Below are 22,654 nucleotides of genomic sequence, written 5' to 3'. Positions count from 1 at the left end.
CAGAAGCATGCTGATTTAATTTCTACAGTTAAATATTTACAGAGTAGATCGCATTTGTTTTCAGGAGAGTTGCAGGAGCTGCACATTGAATGCAAATGAGCAGTCCTGTCTTCAGGGTCCTCACAGAGGGTTTCTGGAGTCACCTGCTTTCTTCATTCCTTCCTACACACCTAGCTACCTGCCAAGGAGACTGGGAGCAGTGTGGCCCTGGGAGGGAGGACAAGCCAGGAACTCAGTGTGCCCACAGCACCAGTGGGAAGGTGACCACACTGACAGAGCGCAATCCCACAGCACCGGGCAGGGCAGGGAGGCAGCCATCACAGGTCCTGGTGACAGCACAGGCCTTGTCCCAGCCCAGGCAAGGTAACATATCAGATCCAAAGTCAACCCAGAAAGTCCAGTTAGAGAGCTAACATGGGCAGGGGACAGGGCTGGACCCCAGAGTACCTATGACCTTTCCAGCAAGGGCCAGGGACTGGCTGAACGCAAGCAGGGCTCCTGGCCACTAAGAGGTCAGAGAGGAGGCTGGTCAGGACAATTAAGGCCCCTTTGTGCACTCAGGGCCTGGCACCGCCCTTGTACAAAAAACACTCTGATATGCCTCTGCCATCCATCACCAAAATTACTCTAAAGTACTTTATAAATTTTAGTTCTGCTTCAGCTAAACATGATTGCAACAATAAATATTTACTTTTTAACCGGAGTTATCCACATATCTACTTATCCACTGAATTCTTTTTTTTGCCTCATGCCTCTTGCAGCTCTGACACTGAATACACTTGCACATAATGAATCAAGGAAAGAAGCCCACAAAGACCTTAAGACGAAATCTAGTGCAGCTTGATGGAAGGGAATCCTTTGCAAGATCAAGAGTAGTTTGTTTCGGATAGTTAACTAGTTCCTAAAAACTTTTGGCAATGGGAAACAGCACAGACTCTAAGAAAATCTATTTCTTCACTCTCCACACCCTTAAAACGCTTCTAAAATCTGGAACTGCTTACAGTACTACCCCTGTACTCAACTTTAGAGAGAGGTTACAGACTTAGATGCATGGCAGTGCTTTAAATAAGTACATAGTCATTTAACATGTTCATCATATGCACAGTAACACTTGATGTGGTATTATGGTTGCATATTTTAGCCCTATATATAGTCTCTATCAACATACAGTGACAAGAATTAGGCATATGTATAAGGTTTAATAAGTTTGATGCTGAAATATCCGTTAGGACCACTGACATGCAGAGTCACTTTAAGATGAATTATGACTTTCTCAGGGTACAAACTTTCTACAGCCTCTACCCTCGCATTTGGTACTATGCAAATAAACAATTTATTACAAAATCCTCTACTAAAATTTCTTAGGAAGGACTGAAGAATATTAAATCAAGAATTCCATCTAAAGCCTTCCCTCTCCACAGATTTCTGCTCAGAGAAAACATCCAAATACCACACTATCTCACCCAGAATAAGAGTTCGCTTTGGCATCATCATTCAGAGGATAGCATTAACAGCACAGTGAGAGAAAATACATTTACTTTGACAGATGACCACGTTACTTTGGGGCATATGGTAGCCCAACTCTTGTAATACAGGTTCTTCCTTGCATGTTGGGTGCTGACCACTCTAAATGGTTTAAATGCAAAGTATTTTAAATCAAAAATAATCTCAGTCCTAAGAAACAAGTATTTCTTTATTAAAAAGACTTTCACAAGCATACAAACACATACAGACATTCTTTCTGACTTTGTATTTGTGGATTTTAAAATAGACTTATCTCTATATATCTCGGAAATAAAAAAAAGGTAGTGTTTTAAATTACAAAATCTCATAGTCACACATCAGTAATAAAAATTACATCAATACATTTCAAATCAAACATCACAAAACCAAACCAAACTCAATTACTTAAAACTGTATGTTCAAATTAGAGAARATAAAAACACTTTTAGAAAGTTAGAAACAATTCTTTAGTAGGTTAAATATTATTGAAGAAAAGAACTTTGTCAAAGGAAACCTAAAAAACAATGCGAAGGTCAGTTATCTCAAGGGCTGAGATAACATTTTCCACAAGTTTTACCACAAATTTTTTTTTACTCATTGCTTACTCCAGATATAACCAAAACTAGTACACTGATTATCTGAAAATAACAAGTTAATTCAATATTGCAGAAATGCCAATCAGTCATTTTGTTGCTCTTGATTTCAATGGAATTTTTACACATAAATAATGTGGGTTGGATCATTAAATGCTGGTAGAATAAAAGTTTTAGGCTGATTTAAGGAAAAAAAAAGAAGAGCTGGAGGGAGAAAATTTCTGTCATGTGCTTCCGTTGAAAGGTCTCATTTGGCTGTGCATTATGTATTAGTGATATTCTGAAACCAACAAGAGGAATGCTACATTTGGAAGCTGATTAGAAGAACCTAGAATGTAGGGTTTTTGCATGCATGCAAAACAACTGTATCTGTTAGCTGTGGTAGTCAGACAACATCCTTCTTTCATGATAGCTTTAAACAACAAACTTGATGGCTTTTACTCTTGACTTTTCCACCTGGGCTTTAGACTCATCTCAAGAAGAGCTCGTTTTTTCCCAACACAATTTTCAGATATATTCAACACTTTTCACTAACAATAAACTAAATAAACTAAAACTATAGCACCCTTGTGAGGTATTCTTTCAGTCAGACTCTTTCAATTTTAAAGAAGAAAACTGAAGCACAGTAAAGTCCATGGCACACTTGGAATCCAAGGTCCACCTCCCAGTATTTTCTTGTAACCAGGTAGATCGCACACAGACATAGACGAAGTAACCACAGGTGTAGAAATAGATTAGTAGCCCCACCAGAACAACTTTACCTGTAACAATTTACATCATTCTACTGAAACACTAAAAAAAAMGTCCTGATAAACCCAGTATAATAAAGTTTGAAGAGAAAAACATCATCATGGTTTTAGAAAACTTGAGATAAATCCTTGTTGGATTTAATTCATTCAGTGAGTAGAATCTCAAACAGACTTCAAAAAACATGAAAAATAAGATCACCTGATAAAATTGTTAGACTGAGGCTGGACACTGCATTAATGGGGTCAAATTAAAAGCATTTACTATGTTGGCTGCAAAAACTCTGAGGTGAACACAGCTTCTGCATAATCCTCACAAATATCCTGCAACTCTGCTGCCACATCACATAGGGCTTCTTTGGTCAGTTCATCTGCAAGACTGAGGGAGAGAGAGGGGAAAAAAAGAAAATGAAAAGTTTCAGAAGGTCAAATTTCTAATTCTAATCATTCCTTCTATTGATATTAATGCTCTGATTTTAGAAGACTAATATTCATATTTCTTTCTTTTTTCTACTGTTCAGCTGCAAAAAGATTCCACTACCACAGAAAAGGTGTGTTCTCATATATGTTGTATAAGATATTGGAAATTCTTGTCTCAGTGTGGTTCCTAGTGAAGGACAAATACTTCATGCTTAGAGGTGTCGAGGAATCTCTGTCACTTTCTTTTGCAAACTCTTAGATACTGATCCTGCTTTGGGAATAAGACTTAATACTATGGTGCTTTTGAAGCCATTGAAGTCATTGGGAAGCATCTTACTGATTTTAGTGGTCACTGAATCAGGCCTTACCGAAAGCAACAAAATTTAAGGAGAAGTGAGATCAGAAATTTCCATTTTCATAGATCTCTGTGTCAAAGCAGATGTCACAGAAGGAAAAATTATTCTAGCATTTAAAAACACAATTGTTTTACTGGTGTCTTCAAAAATTCTCTTCAGTTTTATATATAATCTAAAAGCATCACAGAGTTAGTGTATCCGAGACCTTATAGCATAACATGGGAGAGTTTTTTCTTAATATATAGACATACATACTTTGATACATATTTTACCTAAAAAGATTTGTAATGCCCTCTGGTGGTAAGAATAATTCAATTAAGTGTCCTGGATATCAGATGACATTTGTAGTTTGATTTTACGTAACATGTATCATAGGCAAACTGCAGCAGTGGAATTCAACTGGCAGAGRGAGAGAGATTCACTTCCATTCAATCCATCTGCCAATCAAGATGTCAGCCTTTGAACCGCCCAGCCTCACACCAGTTACAATAATCCAATATGGACAATTAAAGCAAATCATTACTTTTTATAACTACTGAAGCTTGATTTTGTAATTTTTTCCAGATCCTCCAGAGAGGATTCAAGTTCAGACTGTAGTTACATGTTCTGCTGGCCTGGGACCTTACAATGTCAATAGGTGTCTTAAACATCACAAAAATTGAGAATGAATTATAGGCAATTCTAGACAATCACTGAAGGGAAGTGCAAGAACATGATGACCAATAACATCAACTACTTGCCACACCCGTTACCGAGCAATCAAAATATTTATGGATATTTCAGCTTTCACTGCCCTGCTTACTTAGCAAATATTGACTGTGTGATAAAGATTTCTTCTTTCCTACAAAGTGCGCAGTGGAGGAAATGTTATTTTCTGCTTCTTTATTTCTTCTATTTGTACTGAGGGATGACAGGCCAGGTATGTCACAGTTCCCATAGTGAAATCCCTGACAGTGCAAAAAATTTTGCAAACAAGTACTGAAACCTGCACTAAGTCCAGCTGTCACTTTAAGAATATCTACTGTTGTTCCATAAAACAGTAATTGCACAATCTTCCACCATGAGAGGTAAAGATTGCAGATATGTTCTCTGCTACTTCCAGTGCTTTCATAGAATCACAGAATAGATAGAATGGGAAGGGACATGTGTAGATCACCTAGTCTAACTCCCCTGCTCAAGCAGAGTTACCCTAGAGCAGGTTGCTCAGGACCATGAGGAATGGCTGTGAGAGCTGGGTCTATGTAGCCTGGAGAAGAGAAGACCGAGGGGTGATCTTATCAATGTCAGGTGATCTTATCAATGTCTATAAGTACCTGAAGGGAGGGTGTCAAGGGGACAGGGACAAACTCTTTTCAGTTGTCCCATTCAACAGGACAAGAAGCAACAGGCACAAACTGAACCACAGGAAGTTCTGCCTGAATATGAGAAGGAATTTCTTCACTGTGAGAGTGAGGGAGTGCTGGAACAGGTTGCCCCTAGAGGTTGTGGAGTCTCCTTCTCTGGAGATACTCAAAGCCTGCCTGGATGCAACCCTGTCTAACATGCTCTCGGTGACCCTGTTGAGCAGGCAGGTTGGACTAGATGATCTCCAGAGGTCCCTTCCAACCTTACTGATTCTATGATTCTATGTTCGCTCAGGATTTGAATACCTCCAAGGATGGACACTCCACAACCTCTCTGGGCAACCTTATTTATTTCTTCTTCACTCAACAAAAAAGTAAATTTTGTTTTCCTTCAATTTACCTGTTGATGATACTACTGAATTCATGGATGGAAATTGCAACCATTTCTTTTTATCTCTAGGCAGAATATTATGCTGAGTTAAACACTGAAAATGCAGCGTTAAAGGCTTTTTCAGAGCATGCTAAATAACTACATTTTCTATGGAGACTCCCAATAGACTCATTCACCCATTTACTGCAGAAATGGATGAGGAAAGCTTAGGGTGGGTATTTCTTCCTGCAGCTTTATACAGCAACAGAAAGCCAATTTATACAAAATAAGGTCAAGTTAAAAATGAAAAATTTCACTTCTACTGATGTAGTCTTTTGATAATATTATAAGCTATTTATAAGATAATACTATAAGCTATTTCACATAGCTGTTTTTGTGGAACACCGCAATATGTTAAAAATAACCACTTCTCCAGAACATTCTACTCCCATATCCTTTCAGTCTCTTCGAAAACCTTAAAAATCCATACACATCAAGTACCAGCTGAAAAACAGTCCAATAGCTGACTGTCTGGCTTTGATAAGAACTGTCCCCTCCCCACTCCTTCTCTAAAAAAAGTCAGAAAAATCTGTTCATCTGCTGATACACTCACTTCACAAACACAAAGATAGTTCATGTACCTCTCAGCAATTTGCCATGGATTGAAACTGCCCACTGCCTCATGGGAAATGAGCTTTAGGTGATGCTTGTATCTGTTGTTATAATCCAAGATGTTCTGGAACATATGCTTTGGAACAGAGAGAGAAACACAGCACTTATTCTGCAGAGACATGCTCTGATTCAAGGGCTGCAGAATGTCACTGCCAGGCTGCAATTTCTCCTCTGATTCTCTGTTTTCATCAACACCACTGAAAATGGAAAATAGCCAATAAGTCAGAAACTGTTTTTCAAAAACTTTTTTGAAGTACAAAAATCTCATCAAATAGTAACCAATTTTCTTTAATGAAAACACTATAATGAAGGTGCACAAGCTCAAATGCATCTCAGCTTAATGTAGGGCAGAATATTCTACTTACTTGCCATCAAAAGGTTTTTCAAAAATAATGTCTATCTCTGGCTCTTTCTGTCCAACTAATTTAGTTATCTGAATTGGATGTGGAGAGGAAGGTCTTTTAGCTATTGAAGTATTTTGCTGCTCTAAAATGAAGAAAAAAACATTAAAAATTTTTTTGTTGGAAGAGAAGAAAACCCTAAATTTAATGCATGCACGCCCTCAGAAAGTGTTGCTCCTTTTAAGGCCGAGATAAATAAAGAAAAGCACCTAAAATGTAAATTCAAGCTGGAATTTCTAAGAGCTCAGTGTGCTAAAGATGAGCATTTCAGAAATCCCATGCTCTGTAGAGTTTGTCATATTTGTGGATACTTCTACAGAAGAGATAGAAAATACTATTCTAAAACTAGTCTATTAAGCTTGGCAGTAAATACAGAATACAGGGCGGGGGGAGGGGGAGGAGGAGAAAGAAATTCACTAACAACAAAATTTGGGCCAAATCTTTACCTGCCCTAATGTGAGACTTTCCAAAAGGTGTAAAAAAGCTCCATTAAAGTCAGGGTATGATTAGATCCTCACCTTGGTAAATCAGTGTAACTTCATTGTGGTATTAAGTTAAATAGTAGGATAAAGAACCAAGGGGAAAAATAGCAACAAGCAAAAGCCATACTTATTAAGCATGCTACAGTGGCAAACAATGTTAAAATATGTCCACTTATATGCAGGATACATTAGAATATTGTTTGGAATACTAACTTTTGTTAGTGAACAGCTTCCAACTAACATTATTCAGGTGTGTGTCCTTCTCTCTCTCTCTCTCTCTCTCTTTCTCCCCTCCCCCCCCCCCCCCCCCCCCCCCCCGCCATGTGAAAAGTTTTATCTTTAAATCTGGTGGATTTAATACTCCTTTATTTATTTTCTATCCAATGAAAAACAATCAGAAAAAATATTATAAGCTGCATTTTTTCAACGATTAAATACTAATTGCTGAAACACACTGGATAATAATTTCCAGGGTACAGAAAATCTAGATTTTTTTGAGGTCAGAAGAATTTAACCTGCATGCGTACTGCAAAATCTAAAAGCAGGTCTTTCTACAGGAAAAAACAAAAAACAAACAAAAAACCCCCAAGCTTCTTCAGTTTTACGTCATCATCACTTCAAAGGAATAAGAGAAGAGACAAAAAATCTTCTACGCTTAATTAAGTAATTTAATATTATCTTCTGTATACTGACGGAAAAAACAAACTTTGAGAGATTCACTGCTACAGTAATATTTACCTAACATTTACTCTTGAACTCAGCCATTTAAGTTGTTTATTAAAATAAAGGGAAGAAATTGGGAGAAGCAAACCAGATGATAAATATCTGCCTGCTCCTGCCTAAATAGAAATAATTAAAAAGACGTTGGTCTTTTGGTTGACGTTGGTCAGCAGGAATATAAAGTGAGAGTATTTCATAATACCTTACCTCTGCCTGTGAAGTCTAAGAATAATTTTGAATTCATCATTGTGAAAAAGATTACTGCTAAGCTGTTGCAGAGGAATCAAGTGAAATAAAAATACACTAAATACTCTCTTCAAGACAGAGATTAACAAATTTGTCAATCCATATCTCAAAAACTGAAAACAGATGAGACCTGAAGAGCTTAACAAGAATGAATGAGATGACTTTAGGAGATGTCAGACTAAGAATAGGAAGCATTTAGAGAAAATAAAGACATCTTCAACAAAATACTCTTGCCAAAGGTAATTTTTCTTATCTGAATCCCACACAGCTTATCTTTTGTATTTTCACGTGTATACTCATGAGCTATCCAGAAGAAAACAAGACAACTACAACTCAAAAGCTTTGCAAGTTACATGCATGCAGAACCAATGAGAAAAACTTTTGCCTCTTCTTCCCCTATAGTTCTCCTGCCACTGGATCCTCTGTTGATTGCTGCCATTATCACAAGAATCCTTTTTGTGTCTGTACCTCATTGTGCAGGGTTCCTGGAGTCTTATTCTTAAGTACAAATACTTTTGAAAGGACTGTATTAGAGGTCTGTGCTAAGCATAAAAAGATAGGTAATCTAAAACAAGACAGAAACCATACTTGAACCCAAACTGAACTGTTTTGGAGGAAATAAACTGTTCAAGTCAAAGAGCTATTTGCATAATCTCACATACATCAGACTTTCACTTTATTTTCCTGCCCCTTGTCTGAAATTACAGTGATAGAAGTGAAGAGATAGGTTACTCAACTTTTAAGAATATGTTTTAAAAAAGCAAACTAGCTTTCTTCTGGAGTAAAGTTAAATAAACTTACAGATGAATTGGAGTGTATTTACTGATGGAATATCATCTTCATTGCAAAAAAAACCTCATTTACTCATACTTTGGAAAAACATAAAATATCTAGCTAAGTCATGAGAAATACCTGGAAAAAGGACAACAATGTTCAGACTTAACATTTGATGACTGGAAGTGTGTGTTATCAACCATTCGACTAAGTCACACTGGTAGTGCTTTGCATCCAGATGCAGCCCCAATAAAGCCAAGTATAAAATTAGAGCCTTTTCTCAGAAGAGGCCCCTCCTTCTTTTAAATAGTCATTTTAGAATCAGATTTCAGTAATATTTCTCTCAAAGCTGTACCTGCATCAAAAATGTGTTTGGATGGTAGTCATACATAATCCAATAATTTTGGTTTTGAAAAAGCAGAACTTAAAGATAGAGACTACCGGAAAAATAAACAGCATTAAAAAGACGCTTACCTCTTTTCTCTTCCTGGGCCCAGAACTCCAAATCACTGTACACAATCTGAGTAAGTCTCCTGCGCACAGCTTCCTGGTATTTCTTTTTTTTTTTTTTTTTTTTAATACACAAAAGAGATTAATCAGCAAATATTTAACAGTTTAGCTGAGCTGGTGATCACCTCCTGCAAAAGCAGGCCACAATTCTCTCCAGTCGAAGTAGGATTGTTTTCTCCAGTTAACTTAATACAGAAAAGGAGGGTGTGTGTGTGTGTGTGTGTGTGTGTGCGCGTGCGTGTGTGTGTGTGTGTGTGTGTGTGTGTGCACGAAGTCACAGACAATCTTGGTCAAATGCCTCTGATCAACAGCAATTAGTCAAGTAACTGAGAAAGGAATGGCCCATGTGCCTGTCCTGCTCTATCACAAACAATAGTGAATTCTAACGTATAGTTAAATGTTCAGTCTCATACGGATAAAGACACTGCATAATGTAAGCTTTCTGCCTCCAGCTTAGAAGTAAATGGCAATAAATTCAGTAGTTTCAGGTTAGGACAAATTTCTAAGCAGGAAGGTAGAAATGAGACTAGAACAAAAGAACTATGGAAAAGCTGATTAAAGAAAATTTGAAAAAAGTAGCATATGAGAAAGATCAAGGCAACCACGTGACAACCTCATGAAAATTTACCTAGCAAGATGGATAAATAGGAGCACAGTTAACTAACATAATTTGTTTAACTTCCCCACATTTCCCTGTAATATACTTTGGATTATCATGGCATGCTTCCTTGAGGTGCTCATGCTACTGGAACATTAAGATCCAGTATCAAAAACACTCAAAAATTTCACAAATACTCAAACATTTCCTAATCAGTGAGACAATCAACTGTGTAGCAATTACCAAATTGACCTTCTTCACAAATAATGATATATGCCACAGAGCTTTGAGGTGGGAAGCAAACTGAGGCGTGCCAACTCTAAAGCTAGCAATACAATCCTTAGGCCAAACATCCTTCTGTTCTCACTCTACTTTCTGCTGGAAGTGGAAACTCCTTCCAGCTCTTCCAGTTCATACACTGATCCAGTCAGACCTTGCTTCACCTAAGAATGTAGAACATGAGTCGTATCCACAACTTAAGAAGTGCAACCTGTCAATACTGAGACCAACCAAGAGATAAAGGCTTACTTCAATATCTTCCATCCTTTGCAACATTGTTTCCAAACGAGGACTGTCAGCCATGGCCAGCACCTGGGACTGGAGTCTCTCCTGCCACTCCATGCTCCAGAGCTCCTGAGCAGTATCTTGCAAAAGATCATCCAGTAGCTTTTCGCTCAGGGTATCTGCATTTGCTGCAATCTGCTAATTAAAAGAAGAAAAAAAAATATTTTGGTGGGAAAAAAATGCTTATAAATTAAATATTTCTAAAAGAAACTGCTCACTGTAATAACCCAATTGTCATTCAGCATCTTCCTTCAATGAAAATCCAAATAATTTCCTGGTTTTCTTCCACTCATATAGTAAGCCAAATTAATAAAAACAGCTTAGTGTATGTCTACCACTAAAATCAATGGATATGGAAAAAGCTCATTACTACTTTCCCAGATGCATTCTGTTACATGGCAAACAAAAATTCATCATAAATTTCAAGTAACTATATTCTCTGGCATACAGATAGAATATACCTTTTTAGCCGTATGAGTTGAGAGCTTGTTTATAAATGAAGAATCCTTCAAATGACTGCTTGTTTCCATGGAGAGACTGACCTTCTAATAAAACATAAGTCCTCTCATGATAATCACATTTGCTGTATTACTAGTACAAATTATATTTAGTCATTAAATATGAAATTTTAAATACTCTTATCAAGTCCAGTCATGTTCAATATGGAATTTGATTGGTCATAACAAAACAATTTAAAATGCATCTACTTGATCAGAAAGTAATCAAAAAAACCTTAAGGTAGCTTTGCAAAATTTTATTATAATAATTCAAGGTCCACACACTGAAAAGAAAATGTACTCTCAACATGTCCAAAACTGTGTTGACTACATAACCAAAAACTGCTTACTTGCATTAAGTTGAAAATAAACAGATGTGTTGCCCTTTCATAAATGTTTACAGCTCTAAATTAAGCCTTTGGTGGCATGAGCTTTGACTGTATTACCTGTGCCTTGTCCAAAAGAGGTTTTAAGTGCTCCTGTACTACGCTTTCAACTTTGTCTGTAAGCTGGGTTGGAGAAGCACCCTGTGATCTATTCAAAAAAAGAGTAAACAACAATGTCATTCTGAAATCCTGTATGACAACAAATAATCATAAATCCACTTTGTTGGGAGTGTGTGCTCATGGAAGGGGATGGGAGGCCCTATCAGCTCTGATACCAAAAACATTTTATAGAATCACAGAATCAGTAAGGTTGGAAGGGACCTCTGGAGATCATCTAGGCCAACCTCCCTGCTCAAGCAGGGTCACCTAGAACACGTAAGACAGGGTTGCATCCAGGCGGGCCTTGAAGATCTCCAGAGAAGGAGACTCCACAACCTCTAGGGGCAACCTGTTCCAGTGCTCCCTCACTCTCACAGTGAAGAAATTCCTTCTCATATTCAGGCAGAACTTCCTGTGGTTCAGTTTGTGCCCGTTGCCTCTTGTCCTGTTGAATGAGACAACTGAAAAGAGTTTGTCCCCATCCCCTTGACACCCTCCCTTCAGGTACTTACAGACATTGATAAGATAGATTCACATTTTTCAGCTCTTCAAAATGAAACTTCAAACTACCTCAGCTTTTTTATTTTGTGAGGTCTAGAGGATGTTGGATATAATTTAAAATAAACAAATCCGGACTATAATCCGGATTGGGAAAATGATACCTGCCTTTGGTGCTATTTTGTCCTTCTGGAATAGGTAGATAATATTTACCTTCTCAATGCAGTGTTGTGATACTCACTCAATTATGTTTAGAAAATAGAAAATGTTTAGCTGGAAATACACAAGAGTTTTGTGCACACAAAATGACTAGTCTTTTTGAAAAAAATCTTGGCTCTCTCTTCCATACTGTGGTACCCAAATATATATTCACATCATGGTTTTAACCTTGTTAGGAAATTGGTGTAAAATTCAGCTCTCCTCTCAGATTCCTTCAACACTCATTTACAGAACAACTCTCAGAAATCTGTCCACTAGGTAACATTTCTGAGTAAGTCTAGAAAAAAATCCTTGTGTTAAATGCTTTTTATCCTGCTAATTCATTGCTTATATTTTTATGTCAAAGTGAACCAAGTCCCAAGGGGATGAATTGTCCCAGATGTTGGACAGGTCATGCAAGTATTCCAGGGTTGAAAGACTCTTTTTAAAAAGAAAAAAAAAATGGAATGGAAATGAAAGGGAAGTATCCCTTGACAATCAGAAAAAGTTCTGAAGTGAGAATTGACAGGATTATAAAGACTGCAATAAAAAAATAAGAAAAGTCAACTGTATTTCCTCTTACTTTAAGGAAAGATTCAAAAAAACAATAAAACCTTCTACCTTTACCTAATCAACCTCATATAAGAAAAAACATATTTTAAAGAAACATTCAGTAATACATAATATATATATATATATATATATATATATATATATATATATATAGTATTTTCAATCAGAATATCCATGCCAACCTGACAGCTTCTTTTTCCACAAGACCTAGTCTTTTTTCTTCTGCCTTCCTTTTCTGTGAAGCTGAGTTACCAATGGGTTCCTTGGATCTTGCATTCCTGGGTATCTTGACAGCACTATAAATAGGGGAAAATATTAATGGTACTCCTTTCCCTGTTATATCTTAAAAAAAGTCTATTATAGCAAATATTATTGTATTAAAATTTGAACAAATGTTGCCCCTGTATTTAGCTTTCAATGTATAACTCTTATGAACTTAATAGGCTAAATTAAATATATGAAATTGAGTCCATGTAAATGTAATAGTGGAGACAAAAAGAGGAGATCAATACAACAAATTTGGTAACGTTCACCCTGAATTTCCTCCTTGATACTGGAAGGGATCCTCCTAACAGGTGTTCATGGCAGGATGTAGGCCCTAGCTATCTGTATGTTTTAATTATTACATTGTCTATGCTTTGTTTGTTTTAAAAGATCTAGGAAGAAAAAGGGCAAATGATAACAATCATATTACTGTAGAGAGACTTCCCCTAGCATATCAGAATTCATTGGAAAAGCCTTCCACTAATAACTCAGTATTAAGTATAAGCGCTTCAGATAGCTTTTTAGTGAATGAAGTTAAGATCAGTTTTAAAAGACACATTCAACTAATATTGAGATTTTTTTCTACATTGATCCAATTATTTTAGCATTTATCTTTGAGCATTTTCCCACAAAGAAGTAACTCCTGAAGGTATTACTACAAGTAATAGTCAATGTGCTTATCAAATACATACTTGTCTGAACAGCAGGACTAATAAGGTTGACTTAGGGCAGACTAGAGATTTGTGTTTGAATTTCTTGACGTCAGAAAAACTGTCAATCAACCAGCTAACAACAAACAAAAAAACAAAGCCTTTTTGTAATGGGAGCATTCACAAAAGGCTCACAGGCTTCATATATTCTCTGTCTTGCAACACATTTTGATGACTACATTTTCCCTTCAGAGAAGGCATTGATAGGAGCTCTTCATTTGGATGGATGATTTCAAGACACTTGAGGGAACCTATCTTTGTTACTTCTACCACTCTGTCAATTTTCACTGAAATTAGCTGATGGGCTTGAAAAATATTATATTAGGACTGACAGACACAACATAACAATCAGTTTGTTCTACGCTAAAAAATTAAATTGGGCCAGGCCATAGGCTAGCACATGATCAACCCCTTCTGCATACTATGTACTTTGTCAGGGTTCAGCCAGTCTCAGACTATACACTAACCTGATTCAGGAAAAGGCCAATAGCTCTTCCCAAGCTATATGAAAGAGGCCAACTTGAGCTGGGAAAAGAATTCAGCTGTCTGGATCTGAACAGTGCTGTGCTGCTTGCCTTCATGATCAGAGACGCTCATCTTATTTACTAATACAGATGCAGTAGCATTTCCACAGGGAGGTAGGGTAAGCACTGGTTCCACTAGACTGTGGACATACCGTTTTAGTGAAGCAGGAGGAGATGTAGGGTTTGGAGGTACCCAGGGTATTCTGCTCTCCTTAATTGGTCGTTTGCTCTCTTTTAGCTGGAAAGCTACAGTTGTCTCTTGAAATCGGGCATGCTTTCCCTGAGGTTGTACGTGTCTTGATTTTAGAGCTTTAGGCACTCCCTTAAAATTAACACAATGACATTAAAAACATACATCTCTGTTGATATTTTCTTTTTTCCCCCCTCCCTTAAGTATTTTGTATTCCATTTCAGAATCTGTCTTGAAGTCATGCCTGATGGCTTCATTGCATAGCTGACATATGCAGAGGTTTTACAACTGATATGAAAGAGGATATGACTGTGCCCCAACAGAACATGTGCTTAATCCCACAACTGTGATTTCTGCAAATAGTTCTGGCCTTTTGATATTGCTCTTCACAGGGAAAAAGTTCTTTCGAGATTTTCAGAATTAGACTCTTAACTCTGAACAGATCAAAATAGCAGCTTTCCAAGACAACTTATTTACAGCCACGAGACTATAAGATTACTTATGTTTGCTACAAAGACACACGGACTAGCTCCTTCAGTATGAATTATTGAAATGCTTAATCTCACTGCTCACAGTTCTCATTCATACTAATACAGGAAGCAGTAAAATACATACATATGTACGCATGTGTGTTACTATACAAAATCTGATTTTTCAGACAGAAGGCAGTATTCTAAGGAAGAGAAAAAAACATTTAAAAGAATGCATCTATAAATATTTTGTATTTGGAAATTTTTAAAAATTGTTTGTTTGCATCAGAAGTCTCTTGCTGGTTACAGGAGAAATTTATCAAAAAATGGGATTTGTCTTGTGATGTATAATGTCTGTAATAAATGAGGCAAAACTTGCCTCATTTATATGCTCATATTAACATCAGGAAAAGAAAGAAAAGATTGCAGCTGTAAAGCCCAGTTGGAAAGTTATCATGCTAATTTCAAGCCCACTTTCAGACAATTAGTTTTCCATGTTGATCCTGTTATTCATTGTTTCTAATTGAAGAGAATGTTTCCGATGAACAATAACATTACTTTCAGTAGTCATAACACAAGACTTTCTTCCTTACTCCTCCCCTGTTCATAATCAAGAAATTTCTGAGGAAGCGCAAAGCTTGGCAGTGCCTTAAAAAAACCCAGAGGATAAGCAGAGGAAAGTATAATTATTTACTTTATCATATCCATACCTTTGATTTTGCAGGTAGTAATACTCCTTTCTTCCTCAAAGGGTCACTTTCAAGCACGGGACCTTTTTTTACAGCTCCAGCTCTTGACAGTGCATCTAACCTTCCTTGTAAAATGGCATTTTTCTCTAGAGTAGATGGGACTTTTTCTTCTTGGAATTCACTGCRTGATATATGAGCACAACTGTTTGGAATTGTTGAAATATTTGCAGCAAGCTCATGTTTGTCTGTTTGAAAAACAAAAAATAGTCCTTCACCTGTAAGCTCAAAGGGGCAAAAATCATCTTTATTTCTGAGATTTTATTTGAGATTTTTGTTGTGCTAGGCATAACTAATCATGAACTGTAAAGCTCTACTATAATACAAATAAATGAAATTTTAAAGGTATTTGTATTTCCTGGTAAGCGTTACATCAGCCGGCTTTCTTACACTGTTCTGTTGAACGGAGTCGTTTCACACACACACACACACACACACACACACACACACACACACACACACACAGAGATACCTATGTAAATAATATGAAAGCCTTTTAGTAGCTATGGGCACATGAAGTCTAGGGAGTGATAACATCGTATCTTTTAGGCAGCAAGAATCATGAAAACCAGGAGATACTTAGCAATATACCTTCTCTCTTTGCATAATTGAAGATGAATTCATTTCATAAAAATCTCCTTCTGCTTACCTAAGCATAGAAAGGAGTAGGTACTAGTCTAATAAAAAGCAGTATGAGAAAAACACTACAAACAAGAATAGTACGGTAAACTAATATATGTTATATATTAATGTAATAAGCTATAATGGCTTTCAGGAAGTGTCAACGTATTTCAGTTATGAGATTTAAATCACAACACAGAGTAAAGCCCTCTTCATTTCATATATGAGATAAATGAACTATAAAGCAATCCCAAAAGGTTGCAAAGTAATCTCCAGTATTAAAAAAATTAAAAAATAAAAAAAATAAAAAAGCAAGAATTCCATTTCCAACAATTAGCTATTGCGTTGCTACGTACTGAAACTGGGATTACAGTGCAAAGACGACTAGTATTAACGGACTGGCAAAAATAAAACAAAGCTACACCTCTCAAAACCTCTCTCAAAAATATAAAAAAAAAAAAAAAACAAGGAAATTCTGAGCCAAGGCTTGAGTACATCTTTTCACTGAACACAATTTTATAAACCACCATGATAGCTTTGTTGGAGACTTGCTAACAGTTGGTGATTCTGTATTCTAGCAAAATATATTTATACAGTATTACCGAGGTAGATATTTGGAAGTATTCTGTATACACCATTAAAGCTAACTTGTAACTGTCATTTAGGTATACACCGTAGAAAAATAATCTTAATGTAGTCTAGCGTAAAAAAAAAAGGCAAAAATAACAAGAGTATGATTTAAGTAATAACAATATAGTCATAAAAACACATAAAAACCTGCAGGTTTAGCTCAGAGGAACAGCTGAAAAAGCTGCATAGCAAGGCTACAAGAATCTGATTATTACACATGGACTATATTACACCTTTGGGAGCAATATGTAACATACTACAGATTGAACTGCAGCTGGTAAGTTACCTGATAAATATTTAATAATTCAGAATACAAACCAATCAACAGCCTCCTGGCGGCTGAAGGTTTTCTAGGTTCCTGTCCAAGCTCTTCCTTTAAGATGAGAGGTTTATTTTCTCCTTTCAGAGATGTAAGCTGCGCGCTGGCTGGAAATATCTCATTGTTTCCTGGAGATTTGCCCTGAGATGCTGAAAGACATTTCTTTGCTTTTTTTGGTGTTTGCTTCTTTTCCAGCAACGAATCCAGATCCTGTACCAAATATTTATAAATTAAATTACTCTCTAATTAAATCTGATGTAATAATGAGAAACAAACCTTAAAGGATTCTAAGCAGTGAAGTACTTTTTGCTGCTTTGTTTTTTTCTTTTTTTCTTTTTCTTTTTTTTTTTGTAGTGACTCTTCCTGATAGTTGATTCATCCAGAAGCTTCTTCATATAATTAATCTTACAGAAAAGGCTTGCATTTTTGTATTTACAAATGACTCTAGCAAATTATCTGCTTATGGTATCTTCAAAGAAAAATTGATACAAAGGCTACAAACAAAAGAAAAAAAATCCCCATATGACTATGGGATGACTATGGACTTTCTTCAATAACAAGTACAATCTTAAACAGCTCTACCTCCCTTTCTGTTCCAGGTCAATTATAACTATTACTGTTTTTATAAGCAGTTCAGTACAAAAGAAATAAATGCACAGCTCTGAAAACTAGAAAAATATTTTAAGATGCAGAAAATCTCATGACTATTGTATGCTTGTTTAATTAAATACTGGTTTCATAACAGTTTAGGTTACAAGGTCCTTTTTTAAAAAAGCCCTCTAATTTAGAAACTGCAGCAGGAAATATGAATCAGAGGTTTTTTCTGATTCCAATGTTTTTAAAGCATTGAATATTGTTAACAGATCATTTGAAGTGCACAGAGCTTAATTAATTTTTGTAGTTACACCTTCTGCCTAGATACTTCTCCTGTACCCTCCAAGCAGGAGGCAGACACTCATCACTAATCCTTATGATGAAAACATGCACCACTACACAGAATACATACATGAATTGCATGGATGTATAAAATGCACTCCTTTCATGCCTGAAAATGACAAATGAACCAGACATTGGTGCTCTATTACCACTATAACTACCAGTCCTAATTCTACCAAGAGAGCCAATAAAGACAGAAACAGCATCAACAGAAAAYGCAACAGATAGCTTTGGTGTATAAGATTTTAGACCATCTAAACTTAGGAAAAACAGTGCATTGTATACATTAGAAAAGATGGTGACTTTTAGATCCGTAAGAAATTTTGCCGATCTGTGAGCACATGAACACAATATAGTTTACGCTCAAATATTTCACCATGTCCTTTCTGTCTTAACAGATTTTTCCTACCTCAACTTGTAGCAGGATATCTATGATAGTGTCAGAAAGGGAAGAATCCATTTCTAGTTTGGCAGAGCAGAGAGACAGTTGTCGAATGAGACTGCCCAGTTCCTTGTAGTGGGTAGGAACCTGTTGCTCTGTTTGATCAGTAAACTGATTGGCAAACGTTTGCAAGGCTCGTATAGCTCCTCTGTGTGCTGCAGCCAATCTGGATACTGCTTGAGACTGGGACAGAAAAAAAGCCACATGCTTGAATAACTATAGTTTCTACAAATGACGCTACTACTCAAAAAAATTTTGCTAGAATTTCATGACAAAATACTCAGAATTGTGATAGTTCTGATGAAGATGAGGCCACTTGGGATGTAAAACACAACAGGTATTTAAGCAGCCCACTAAAGATACTACATGACAGTCCGAATATCAACTATTGTGTTAACTTCAGCTAAACTAGCACAGTTATAACATTTTCTGATCTTTATACTCTCTACACCTAGAGAGGTTAGTCAAAGCCTAACTCCAGTGTGACAATCATTGTACAATCATGGAACAGTCTTCATCACCGAGAGTTTTCATTACTGAAAAAAATCCAGAAATGTTGAAAAAGCACAGAGAACAAGACAATACTGGCCAGACAGTAGGCATGATCACAGCATTAACTTTGCAAAAGAGAATAAACAGACAACAATATCAGAAAGGATGACCAATAAGACTAATTGAGATCAACAGCAAGTTAAGAAAGTAGTGAATAGTAGAAAATAATTTTATTCAAAAATGAAAGAGGAATGAAGGAGGAATTAGAAGAAGCATAGAAGTAAAGAACAGCAGCCTTTTCCTCTCCAGTTTACACTGGAGAAATAAGAACTGAGGAAAAGAGGGAAGCAGCAACGGCAGTACCAGATCAAGCAAGCCGTATTTCTGTGACAATTAAGTGAAAGGTGCAAGATACAAAACAAAGACCCTTACTCCCTTCTGGAGAGGGGTCGTATGTACCAAGAATAACTTGGAATCAGACAAACTCAATTTACTGAGAAAAATTTCTGTCAATAAATGAGTGGCATCCTGAATGATAACTACTTCCTACCTTTTTAGTATGTTTGATTTTATGAGGACTCAGTTTCTCTAAATCATCCTGAATTTCTTTTACCTGTTTATCAAGAAAGGAGAGAGGGGGGAAAAGTCAGTCAGAATTAGCTCCATGTGTATAGATGAAAAATAAATCTGCACTGTAACATCTGAGTGAAAGTTCAGTTCTTCCAACAGTGAYGCTCACATCTCTATCCAGTGATGAGAAATGAGTTGCATCATTCAGATCCAAAACAAAGACACTGTCAGAGGCACCCTGATCAAGTTCTTGTTCTATTTCATTTCTGTCAAAATCATCAAAATAAACTAGCTACTGTACATCCCAATTTTAAAGGATTAGTTCTTACTTGCTGTTGGAGAACATACAATCTCCGAGCTGACTGTGCAGCTTGTTCCTGTTTCCTAATGCGAATTCGTTGCTCTTCACCAGGATCCAAAATTTCACTTCTCTCTGAAGAGGATAAAATGCAGAGTTTGATATCTTTATTGAGTTTTTCACAGGTTAGATTAAGTCAAGGCAAGAAGCCTCGTTCATGCAGAACCAATATGTATGTAGGCGTATCATGAATTTTGCAGGGCCCTCTTCAGCAGTAATATAAGACAGTTATTTTGACTCTAAACCATGTTTCTGCTTACAGCTTGACTATGTATTCTTATCTAACATAGCTTATCAGATGTAGTTTACAAAATCACCTGTGACCTCCCCAATCATTTCACAAAGTTGCAGACAGAACATTCAAAGTCAGAAATACTTAAGCCTCTGGCTAATGATTACAAGAGGACCAATGCAGTGTCAGAAAGCACATTCAATATACCACTGCACAGCTATAAATTAGACGAGTCAGACTTACTAGATGAGATGTTATCAACTCTTGTCCTTTTTCTTATTACTACTAATGAAGTAGATGATTATGATGATAATTTTTTGCAGTTTGAAGATCTAGCCAATAGGGCTACAAGCACCAATGTTTTTCGCACAAGGTGTTAGTTAGCCTATCTTTAATTTACTGTCATTGCAGGTATTTATTGCCTAAAATAGCCAGCCATTCTACCTTTCATTCATTTTTGAAAATCAGTCCTTAAAAATACAAAATGAAATACTGATTCTAATTCAAGCCAAACAAAAGAAAAAAAAAAGAATGAAACAAACTATTGTACATTTATATAAAAGTAATTTTTGTTTAGTCTTACACCTTTTTTAGCCAGTTCTTCAATTTTCTGGATACAACTCCTCAATTCCTTTTGCAGACGTCGGACTTCCTGTATATTTTCATCTTCTTTTTTTCTGACATTTGTCCTGGAGCCTGGTCCAGGGTCATGGGTGGGTGGAGAGTCTAAAACAAACGGTATTAGCTTTCCCTCATTTGATGTATAAAGATAAACTTTAGCACCAGAGCTGGCGGTCTCCACTTTGGAAGGCTGACCAAGTTTCTGCTGATATTTCAAGGGAGTCCAAGACTTCAGTGCATTTTTCTCTTCCAGATTTTGGAATAGTTCATTTTTGTGTTGTGACGACTTTTTGGCCAACAACTGTTTATCAGCAACAACTCCAAAAACCCGCTGTTTCAGTTGCTCTTCACAATGTCTTCGTTTTACGTCCCTTTTGGCTAGCTGAACGGCAAATTTTAGTTTCTCTTCAGATACCACTGAAAACATGCCAGAGCTGCTTATGCTGGAACCTTCACTGCCAGCTAGATTTCTCTGATCATTTGATGGCCTCAGCTTTTCAATTATAATTGGAGAAGGGCTAAAGAATCTGACAGGCAAATTCTCTGGAACGGCAGGAACATTCCTATTAAACTGGAGCTGTTCCAAAGTTTAAACAGAGGCTGATGTTACACAGAGCACATTTTACAGATGATGCATCTCTAGCACAAAAGAGCAGTGAATATGGATCTCCTTTCATATCAGAACGTATTCTGTCACGATAGCATGTCTTCAATGCACATAAGACATCCTTTCCCTACTCAAAAAAATACCAGTATTCAAAATTATTTTGATTTAAGCATGTAGATCTTTTTGTAAATACCATTAGGCACTTCTTTGCATCTTAGAGTAGGTATATACATTGAAAAAAATGTCCCAAAGTGACTAGGCAATAGACAATGACATTATAAAGGTTTTTAAGTATTGCAAAAGTGCAAATAATGAGTTATAGAAATAACATAACATTAGTAATAGGAATTAACATAATTACATCATATAGACTAAGTCATTAGTAAACTCATAAAGATAACAGGAAGCTAAGGTATACATGATGAAGGAGAAACGCAAGGCTGAAACATAGTACCAGAATAAAGTTTTTATGTTCAGTTCCCACATAGTAAAAAGTAGTAAGTGGCTTAGACATGCAAATAACATTTACTTGTACAATTTCTGATCTATCTTCTTATAGAAGAAAAGTATCATTCCTTGTACCACACTGTCATGAAAGCAAGTGCAAAGATTTGACACCCACCAGTGGGCTATCTCACAAAGTGGGTCATAATCATATTTCTGTACTGGTCATAGAGGAAAACTAATTCAGCATCACTACAGAAGGCAAATAATACCTGTGTTCGTAAGGTTGCTTCATTCCTGTATAGTGGGGTATCAGATGCAAGTTTAACATCAGATGTAGATGGCTTGCTCGGTCCCATCATATCAGCTAGATGCTGAAAATCCAGTCATTTGCCCTTTGCTATTACAAACCTAAAAATGAAGATATATGGCAAACATACAAAAAAAAAAAGAAAATAGGGTGGCAAGCTAGATTAAGGCAGTGCTCAAGAGAGCAGGGCCTGTACAAAATACGTCAGTATCAAAAAACCAGAACCCGGGAGCACTCGTGCCTAACTTCACAGAAAAGAGGGTAAAGCAGAAGCGGTGCATGAGGGTGTGCCAGTGAACTCACGCTTCTTCACTMGGCTCCAGGGAGTAAAAGCGAGCAAGATCCAGCACGTAACGCTGCAGCTCGCTTCCTTCGCGAGCGCACCTCAGGCTTCCCCTCCGCGCGGCCAGATGCTCCGTTTCTCCCCGGCAAGGGCCAGTCACGGCTCGTCTCTCATGAGAAGGGCTCTGCCTCCCTCCCTCCCTGCCGCTTCCCGCAGAGCGGAGACGGGCGGCGGCGGCGGCGGCGGCCCTCCCCGCTCCCGCTCGCCCTGTCCGGCCTGCCTCGCGGCCCCCCCCCCGGAGAGGCGGTTCAAACCTGCCCCTGGCAACCGCCGCCG

At 37.1% G+C, this 22,654-nt stretch overlaps 1 protein-coding gene across 9 annotated transcripts; it reads right to left on the bottom strand.

Moving 5' to 3' along the window:
- Positions 1–1,672: 1,672 nt before the first annotated feature.
- KIAA0753 (KIAA0753 ortholog) lies at positions 1,673–22,651 on the bottom strand. Of its 9 annotated transcripts, none has more exons than XM_085310320.1 (17): positions 22,633–22,651; positions 21,998–22,136; positions 20,639–21,251; positions 19,793–19,896; positions 19,444–19,506; positions 18,369–18,584; positions 17,023–17,233; positions 15,418–15,641; positions 14,200–14,369; positions 12,732–12,845; positions 11,242–11,329; positions 10,760–10,843; positions 10,263–10,436; positions 9,101–9,182; positions 6,369–6,489; positions 5,973–6,200; positions 1,673–3,221 (listed from the first exon to the last, which is right to left on the bottom strand). In XM_085310320.1, the coding sequence occupies exons 2-17, from the start codon at positions 22,085–22,087 to the stop codon at positions 3,107–3,109; spliced, it is 2,697 nt and encodes an 898-aa protein (XP_085166446.1). In that variant the 5' UTR covers positions 22,088–22,136; positions 22,633–22,651; the 3' UTR covers positions 1,673–3,106. The 9 variants fall into 9 exon arrangements, with proteins under 9 accessions (XP_085166446.1, XP_085166445.1, XP_085166447.1 ...); XM_085310319.1 differs by lacking the exon at positions 22,633–22,651 and adding an exon at positions 22,339–22,603; XM_085310321.1 differs by lacking the exon at positions 22,633–22,651 and having other exon boundaries at positions 10,263–10,433; positions 21,998–22,603.
- Positions 22,652–22,654: the final 3 nt, after the last annotated feature.

This window comes from Rhea americana, unplaced genomic scaffold, assembly GCF_003343005.1.
Source record: "Rhea americana isolate MKP2758 unplaced genomic scaffold, rheAme1 scaffold_317, whole genome shotgun sequence".
NCBI lineage: Eukaryota > Metazoa > Chordata > Aves > Rheiformes > Rheidae > Rhea > Rhea americana.
The sequence above is the reverse complement of the archived record's forward strand: the minus strand, read 5'-3'. Positions and strand labels throughout refer to the sequence as shown.